At 47.2% G+C, this 9,627-nt stretch overlaps 1 protein-coding gene across 2 annotated transcripts in view; it reads right to left on the reverse strand.

Moving 5' to 3' along the window:
• The window catches only part of STARD8 (StAR related lipid transfer domain containing 8), a 141,992-nt gene extending 135,499 nt beyond the window's left edge, over nt 1-6,493 (reverse strand). Inside the window, exons 1-3 of one of the 2 annotated variants that reach the window (XM_084640112.1) lie at nt 6,409-6,493; nt 4,614-4,830; nt 1,425-2,014 (exon numbers count right to left, since the gene is read on the reverse strand). In XM_084640112.1, coding sequence (XP_084496238.1) covers nt 1,425-1,976 — 552 coding nt within the window. In that variant the 5' untranslated portion in view covers nt 1,977-2,014; nt 4,614-4,830; nt 6,409-6,493. Of the gene's footprint in view, nt 1-1,424; nt 2,015-4,613; nt 4,831-6,408 lie in introns of those variants that run through there. The other variant, XM_084640114.1, reaches the window with a different exon arrangement.
• Nucleotides 6,494-9,627: the final 3,134 nt, after the last annotated feature.

Genomic DNA, 9,627 nt, shown 5'->3' on the forward strand with positions numbered 1-9,627 from the left:
TACCACAGTAATAAGCAACAAGAGCCAGGGAGCTTTACATGTCCAGCAGATCTGGGGCTATAACCTGTATCTGCCAGCTTCTAGCCTCTTGCTCTATCCTGCAGATGTAGGGTGACCAGATGTCCCGATTTTATAGGGACAGTCACACTATTCTGCGCTTTGTTTTATATAGTCTCCTATTACCCCTCACCCTCTGTCCCCATTTTTCACACTTGCTATCTGGTCACCCGAAGTAGGCCTCACTTTGCAGCCCCTGGGTAACCACTTGTTCTGCCAGAGTGTATAATAGAGCTCGATCCAAATTACTGCATGGCATAAGCAGTGGCAGGTGTCAAATAGAACTCAGTTTAGTTTGGGGTATCCATTTTCTTCACGTTGCCCAACCAATCCAACTCTGGCTTACACAGAGTCTACAGCATCTTTTGTAAATAGAAAAAAATAGGGCCACTCTGTTCACTAGGTGCTCAGATTCCACAGAGATGGGCCCAGGAAAGGCAGAAACTAGTAAAGACAGATAGTTCTCTAGAGCAAAGGAATACAGCTGATCATTCAACTAAAATGATCATTAACTTAGAGTAATAAACAGGGAAAAGGTTAGGCAAAGGGAACAATGGTCATTTTGAGACCCTAACCATTGACCGACTCTGCACCGAGTTTTATTGTGCTATTACATACCCATGCTGCAGCAGAACAAGCCTCTTCCTCACAGCCCCCAAAGTGGAACAACTGTAAGCACAGGGTTAGAATAAGGGGGAGAATTGCAGTGGAGCAGCTGGCTCAGCAGCGAAAGAACAGGCCCAAAGTCAGCATCAAGTTCTGTTCCACAGGCTTTTAGTTATGATAAAACAAAAAAGTGGTTTTGCATTCCCAGAAAACACCAGGCGGGGTAAAGCCCGACCCTGTAACAGCTGGGCACAGGGCTCCCTTCCCATTATTTAGGGGTTGGTTTGTTTGTTTTTAATAGTGTTTCCTGCAAACCCTCCAAGAGCCTGACTGGGCCTTCAGTCCCCAGATGTGCCTCATTATTCCACCCTGTACACCTCTGTGAGGTCTAAGCAGGGAGTTAATTCCCTGCATGCTGTAGGACCTCTGTATACAAGAATAGTCCAGGCTATAAAGTCTCAGCTCCATACACAGAGGTTGAGCTGTGCAGCTTCACAGGCCTGAAACTAAGAAACCCAGAATAGACAGAGAGATTCAAAAGTGGCTAATGATTTTGGGTGCCCCTCCTGAGACACATTGGAGGGGCCTGAGTTTCAGAAAGTGCTCAACACTTGCTCTCTGAAAACCAGGCCCCATTTCAGGCATCTTAAGGTAGGCACCAATGATGGAAGCGGCCCCCCAAATCACCAGTCACTTTTGAATGTCTTGGCCCTGTTTGAGCATATGCCCCAAAGACGGCAAACAAGTCAAGATGAACTCACCACACAGCAGGGCCATGTCTCCACTTCCTCGGGGTCTGGGCGGGTATGAGAACATATGTATTTTCCAGCTCCATTGCTCTCACAGGGCAGAATGCATCGGTCTCTCTTCAGTTCTGGTCTGTGGTGTTCAACCTGCCAGGCTGGATCATCTCTTCTCTCCCATTCACCTCCGGGTCTGCGTTTCAGATGAGCAGGGCCATTAAAGATGAATATGTCAGCACTGCTGGGAAGTCCATTCCCAATAACAATGCTCCCTCTGCACCAGACACAATCCTCAGTGAAGATGATAGCACTCAGATGATGCTTCAAGACTCTCATGGGTTTGATTTTTATTGTCCGTTCAGGGAAAAGTTCTTCTGAGGCGGGTGGACACTCATCTGCTATTAATGCACAGTCGAGCTCTTCTTCGGGATTAGGTGCATTGCACCTCATGCAGAAAAAGCCACAGAGACCTTCTTCACCTCGAACTACAGGGTCAAAACATAGGACCTTATCATTCTGACCTGGGGTAAAAGACAGCTTCCTCCTGTGCTTAGCATTCTTTGGATCCATGGCCCACGAATGGAGATTACCACTTGATTAAAGGGGCACTAGCAAGATGAAAAACAGATATTTAGCAATCGTTCTTCTCTGTGTTAGTGAAAAACACCTGGCAATGCTTCTTTAGATCTGTTTGCTTTACTGTGCTGCTTGCTCCTTATTTCCATTTCTCTCAGTTTGGACAGGGACACTACGTTATCTGTGGTACTGTGGAGTGCAGTCCACACAACTGAGACTCAGAGTTCTATTCCTGGCTCCACCACTGGTCTGCTGGGTGACCTTGAGCAAGTCATTTCACTGCTCTGTGCCTCAGTTTCCCCATCTGTAAAATAGGGACAAGGGTACTGATGTCCTTTGCAAAGGGCCTTGAGCCCTACCAATGGAAAGTGCTATAGAGATAGGTATTATATACTCCCCTTATTGTTTAGCAGAGCACCTCACAACATACAATACATTTATTAAACACCCTGTGAGGTAGGGCAGTCCCATTATCCTCATTTTACAACTGGGAAACTAAGGCACAGACAGGTTAAGGCCACTCGGGAATTCTGGAAAGGAACAGGAACTTGAGCCCAAGTCCAAGACTAGCACCTAATCACTGGACCTTCCTTCCTATCCACTGGCTGTTCAGTTAGCTTTACCTTCTGGTTTTCTCAGTGCTCCTGGTGCTTGTACTGTAAACACTGCAGGGGACCAAGTCTCTTTTCACTTACTTTTTTTTTTAATCATGAAAAATACATCACTATCAAAACAGCCAAACCCACAAAACCTAAAGTAGTTGGTAAGAGTCACTTTTATGGATGTTCTCACATCCTTGTTACTTTCAAACCTTGCAGAGACCCTTGTTGGGGCAATTAGGCCCCAATCCTATAAGACAGACCTAATGGGCTGTCCCTGGGGTCTTTGCACAGCCCCACTGACTTGAGTAGAACTTCACACAGTCATAAGCATTCACCTGCACAGATCCAGCTGCAAGTCTGCAGACATAAGCCCCAATTCCAGAAACACTTTTGCACATACGTAACTTTACTCACAGGAGTAACCCTTGCTCTCTTTCTAGAATGGAAAATTAGTTACAAAGTAAGGACATGTGCAAACCATAAGCCTGCCTCTTGAAAATCAGGCAGTAGGTGCTTCACAGAGTATTTAAAATATGAAAACAAAAACAGAGCTCATAAGAATTCTTAAATAGAGAAACAAAGCAGCAACAACCTATATCACCATTCTCTCCATTGCAAAGTACACAAACCACCAACCAATCAAATTCAAGTTTATTGCTTCTTTTTTTAATTAAAGAATCCTGTGAATGGTGGGTTTTGGTTCGGTTTTAGATTTACCATGTAAAGCACAGGTGGCCTGGCTTTCAGAGGTGGGGAGCTCTAGTGTTTTAAGATAGGTGCTCTTGTATGTGTTGAAACATAAAATGAGTAGTAATAAATATGATTGTATAGCGTTCTCGCAACATTATTTCCCATCTATTTGAGATTATCTCATCTTTGGGAGACAGGCCATTTCTTTATGGTCACAATTCCCATGTTCCCTTCTACTTGGGTTTAACGCTGTACATGTCTTATTTACAATACAAAATTCCTCCTACCTCTTAGAGAAAGCCAGCATTTCAGAGCATGTTCTGTGCACTAGCAAGGTGAGGAAGCTTGGGGAGTAAAAGGGTGTTGGGAGTGGTCCTGTTGAGGCATGTTCCACCTGGATGCTGTTGAAAGTTCTCTTTCATTCCATCAGACACACAGACAAACACACACACAACCCAGAATATGGTATCTCAGGTCTATAACATACACATGCAAGAGGAAAGTTAACCTAAAATAGATAATAATTGCCTCTCTAGCTTGCAGTGTTAGCAGAGATAACTAGGGGTTTGAATGAGCCACAGAGACCAAACTCCATCTCCAGCGGGTCCTGTGTCAAGTATGAAGCATGTTGGTGTGGAGGAAACTTGCACAACTGTTGCCCATCTTGCATCTCTCTTACAGACAGAGGATTTCAGTCTCCAGGGCTTTTATTCACATAGAGCTCCCTTCCACTGCTCCAAAATACAAGCCCACACAAACATCAGATTGAGCCAAAACAGAAGGCCTGGGAATTCCATTGGTGTGTAGCAGTGCCAGAAGTACCAACAATTTAACAACCTCCTACTATTTATTTTGCTGCATGACTCAAGAACTATCTAGTTCTATCTATCTATCTACTACTATACACACATGCTCACTCACAGCTCAGGGAAATTGGCTGAGTCTGGAATAATGAAACTATACTGTCCATATGGGTAAATGCATTTTTTTTTAAAGATCTGTATTCTCTCCAGGATTCTGTCAGTTTTCCCTTTATTTCTAACCCTCAGATGCCCTAAGTCATGTTCACACACACTCCAGCAACGTAAGATTGGACACAGCCCTCTCTAGACCCTGTCACTGCTGCTGCTGGACTAACCAGAGAGAATTGCTAGGGGGCATTGTCTGTTCTACCTCTGTGGAGTGAAATCATCCACTTACTAGCTCCCCACCACATCATTCCTCCTCCTGTGCTTCAACTCTTAGACTGCTCCATGCTTTGATCAGACACATTCTGCCTGATGACAGGACTGCATGTAACCTGTATTCTCCTGAATCCAGCTTGCCAGTTCCTACTCACCTTATCGGTCCGTGGAACAACTCCATCCATAGCCATCCTCCAGCAGGATAATGTTTCCTAAAGTGAGCACCCCAGCTGAGAGAGGCCAGGGACACAGCATCACACCCAGTAGGAGGGGGCAGAGCCTTTGTTCCAAGGAGAATACAGACAGCATAAGGATTTAGCAGTCCCAGGCTTGACTTCAACCTCCTGCTGTTGCTGCCATTTCCTCAGTCACCTATGAAAAAAGGCAAAGGCTCGATGAGATTCTATGAGATTCTGCAGTTTTAATTCAGCTTTATCTGCAGACTTATCACAGCCTCCTTCCTCCCAGAATTCCCCCAGATGGGGATTTTGAGTCTTCTGGGCAGGTTTCTTTTCCATTATTAATTTTTGGCTCCCCTGCCAGGGACATCCCAGTCACTTGGCGAGAGACGCAGCCTGAAGAGAAGGGCTTAGGAGAAAAAGGGGAATCTGAAATCAGGCGTTAACTGGAAAGAGGCTAGTGATTAACACCAGAGTTGCATCCAGGAATTTAATCCTTTGAAGAAGAAAAGTTTCCTTTCAAACAACATTCCTACTGCACTTCCCAAAAAGAGCCCAGGGGAGAACCTCAGTATCCAGGCTGTAGCATACCCTCTGACATTCATGGCTGCAAGCAGCCGGCTGAGGGCAAAACGGTTCTCACCTTTGCCTGCCTGGTTACTGGGCTGCCACCCTTCTAACTCAGAGGTTGGCAACCTATGGCGAGCTGATTTTCAGTGGCACTCTGCTGCCAGCCTGTGGTTCTGGCCACTGGCCCTGCTCAGCCCGCTGCTAGCTGGGGTCTTGGCCGCCGGCCCCTTGCCAGACCGCAGCCTGCCTGGATGAAAGGAACCTCTCTCTCCCAAAAGAAGATAATGTATTTACAGACATTGGAAAACTCAGCAAGGGAAAGCAAGGGCAAGGCTCACACTAAACTGATAAGATCTGCATTTTAATTTAATTTTAAATGAAGCTTCTTAAACGTTTTAAAAACCTTTTTTACTTTACAGACAACAATAGTTCAGCTATATCATACAGACTTATAGAGGGAGGCCTTCTAAAAACGTTAAAATGTATTACTGGCACGCGAAACCATAAATCAAGGTAAATAAATGAAGACTTGGCACACCACTTCTGAAAGGTTGCCGACCCCTGCTCTAACTCTTGGCTGGAAACTGCTCTGGGACACCCGGAACACAGGAAGGGAGGTAAGAGAGGCGCTGCTGAACTAGAACCCCGGGTCTGCCCGCCAGGTCTGGAGAGTTCAGAATTTCAGGCCCTGGCCCCATCCCCTATCAGGGGCTCAGACAAGAAGCCTGCATTCCCGCAGGTCTGAGCTGGCTCTGTGCTTGGCGCGGAGAGCCCCGCCGCACCCTCCAGGAAAACGTGAACCCTTCAACCCCCTTCCTCGGCAGCCAAGAGGGGGCATTATCTCAAGGGGTGAGCGACAGACTTCCAGCCTTTTTTTTTTTTTTCCATCTACCCCACCATAACGTTCTCCAAGCAGATGCTAATAACCAAAGCGCCCCTGGCGCTCCCCGAAATACGACCTGCAGCGGGCGGAGCTTCCCAGCGGCAGGCCGCTGGAATCAGAGCCGAGGGCAAGCCCCTGCCCCTGGGGCCTCTCCCCCGCGGCTCACGCAGAGACCCCGGAGGAGCCAACCTGGCGCCTTTGCAAGAGCAGCGGATCCCGGCTGCCGCAGCCGGGTTTCTCCCGCCCCCTGCGCTGCTGCCCGGAGCGGAGCTGGCAGGTCGCCGCTGAGGGATGCGCGGCCCCGCGGCGCCTTCTCACCCCCCGAGGTCCGGCCGTCGGCCTCCGGCGCCCGGCTGCATCTTCGCCCCGCGCTGCTCCCAGGCAGGGGCTTCCCCCGCTCAGCTGCCAGCCGCGGGAGCAGCCGCGGACGGGCTGGGGTCCCCCCGCCCTGCCATGACATCACCCTTCCCGGCTGCCACATGCCTACCTGGGGGAAGCCGTACACCGGGGGGAAGAGAGGAAGAGGAGGAGGAGGAGGAGAGCTTAACCCTTTCCTGCCCCGGCCGGGGAGGAGGGCTGCTGCTGGGCTCTCAGCGGCCCAGTTTTGCCACTGACTCGCTCGGGGGCAAGTAGCGCAACCGCCTTCGGCCTCATCGTCCCCGTCTGTAAAAGGGGTCTGCTGCTGGCGTGCAGCGCGCTGAAGGGGAAGCCTTGGAGCAGGGCCGGGCCTTGCTGCCCCCTGGCGCTCATGGAGGGGAGCTACTTCCTAGTACAAAAAGCTCAGACCGCTTCAGCTGGGGCAGCTCATAGCCCTCAGGGGTCTGGGTTAGCCCAGCTTGCTAGGTGGAGATGTTGATCCTAAATCCCAGCCACCGCTGCTGGAAGGGGTGGAATGTGGCTGTGGGGAAAATCCCCGGGTAGGTTGCCTCCTGGCCAGCGCTCCCTGCTGCCCAAACCATCTTATCACAAGATGGCTCCAGGCCCAAGGGGCAGAATTCTTACTGCCACAGCAAGTCTGCCAGGGGAAAAGCCCCCTTGGGATTCACCTGGTGGACCTGCAGAACAGTCCCAAGTCCTGGGCCCCAGAGTGAGGGAAGAGGATCCAGCACTGCACTTAGATCTGGCTTCAGGGATTGACATACCTACCTTCTGCTGCTTTGGAGTGCAAGAGACTACTTGGATCCAGAATGCAAACAATGTTCTCTATAACCGAGGGCTGTGCTACCCTTAGCTCCAAGCCCAGATTCTCAACTTTAAGCTACCTTTGCACCTCCTATGTTCTGGGCTGGAGTCAGAGCCCAATGTAAATTAGAGCAGCCTCGGTACTGCTCTAATTTACACTGAATCTGTCCACAGCCCCCAAGAGTGTATTCCAGGGGGGAAATCTGCTATTTTAGATCTCATCATGTTGTCAGAGCAGCATACGTTACACCTCAGCACAGCAAAGCCTTAGGTTCCAAGGCTGAGGACCTAGGTTCTCCCACATGACAATGCAAAGCACAACTGCTAGGTCACTTAGCTGACCCACAAGCTCCTACTAGAAGAGTTTGTTTAAAAGGTGGAACACACATGCACACTCCTCACCCTTTGTGTTATCTCCCATTAGAATTGAGATAGAAAAATCCAATTAGATCATCAGCCCTTGTCAATGCGAAGCTGCACCACGTAGTGCATTCCTAAGGGTTTTGTCTGGTCCAAACATGAATAACTCCCTCAGTGAGAACTGTGTTCCCTAGTTCTGGTCCAATTGACCTCATTGTGACCTAAATTTTCCTTTGCTCACTCTCATCACTTTCTTTCTACTAATTGAAACCCACCTGAAAGGAACACAGTCAACTTAGAGTTAGACTCTAAAAAGGGGTTAATTTTTGACCAGCTCTACCTTCAAGCAAAAGGGCAATTGAGGGTGGAGGGGGAGTGCTGAAAATATGTTCTGGTTTTTGGCCAGCTCTTGCTTGAAGTAGTTTCAGGTCTATCAATACCCTTATGCCCCTCCAAAACCCTTGCGGGTTTGACAGTCACATTTTCCTATTTTTTAAAATGCTTTTCCCTCTGCACTGTAGCAGCGGAAGAGACTCTCACAAACAACTGATAGTACGGGGCAAAAATGACAAGCTAACTCACTACACAGGGAAACTAGTGAAGCTGTCAATACTCAAACTGCTAACAAGTTCAAAAAGCAGAAAACTGAATATGAGAGAATGACGCTGTTCTGGGATCTTTCTGTTCTGGTCATACCAGGTGTCACTTGTAACAACAGTAAGTGCAAACTTTCAGAATTTTCGCTTGCATTTTGTTTTCACTCACTTGTGAATTTCTCAGAAATTTTCCTTTGGCGCTGAAACATCACATGCTTGGTAACAGGCCAAAGGTAAATGGGTTAGAAAATATTTCAGTCCCCAACCTGAAAACTGCCTATCTTAAAGAATTATTCAGATTTGTTTTGGGAAAACATACGATGTGGGGTGAGATTTTCAAAGCTTTCTGCAGAATTTTAACCACACAACTCCCTCTACAATGGATGAGTGTAGTGTGATAGAACTTCCACACTGCTCTGAAAATTCCAACCATGCTAAATAACCACCAACTTCCTTAAAAGTATAAGTAGAGCTGGGCAAATATTGTAAACAAATTTCCAAGTATTAGTCCAGACTTTAAAAGAATTTGCTTGACTGTAAAAAGAAAAGGAGTACTTGTGGCACCTTAGAGACTAACCAATTTATTTGAGCATGAGCTTTCGTGAGCTACAGCTCACTTAATCGGATACATGCTGTGGAAACTGTAGCAGGAGTACTTGTGGCACCTTAGAGACTAACCAATTTATTTGAGCATGAGCTTTCGTGAGCTACAGCTCACTTCATCGGATGCATGCCGTGGAAACTGTAGCAGACAGCTACAGTTTCCACAGCATGCATCCGATGAAGTGAGCTGTAGCTCACGAAAGCTCATGCTCAAATAAATTGGTTAGTCTCTAAGGTGCCACAAGTACTCCTTTTCTTTTTGCGAATACAGACTAACCCGGCTGTTACTCTGAAACCTGCTTTGACTGTAGTCACTTTCTGTGACTTTTCTAGCAAAACTAGTTTACTGATTAAAAAAAGGTTGAGAGGTAAATAGCAGTGTCCCCCCCAAGGATCTGAACGGGGACCGGTGCTGTTCAACATACTCATAAATGATTTTGAAAAAGGGGTAAGCAGTGAGGGGGCAAAGTTTGCAGATGATACAAAATTATTCAAGATAGTGAAGTCCAAAGCTGACTGCGAAGAGTTCCAAAAGGGATATTACAAAACTGGCTGACAAAATGGGAGGTGAAATTCAATGTTGATAAAACCAAAGTAATCCACACTGGAAAACATAATCCCAACTAGACATGCAAAATGACAGGTCTAGCTGTTACCACTCAAGAAAGAGATTGGAATCATTGTGGATACTTCTCTGAAAATATCTGCTCAGTGTGCAGCAGCAGTCAAAAAAGCTAACAGAATGTTAGGAACCATTAGTAAAGGAATAGATAAAACAAAATACCATAATGCTACT

Source organism: Lepidochelys olivacea (genome assembly GCF_965140295.1).
Source record: "Lepidochelys olivacea isolate rLepOli2 genome assembly, chromosome: 9".
Taxonomy (NCBI): domain Eukaryota; kingdom Metazoa; phylum Chordata; order Testudines; family Cheloniidae; genus Lepidochelys; species Lepidochelys olivacea.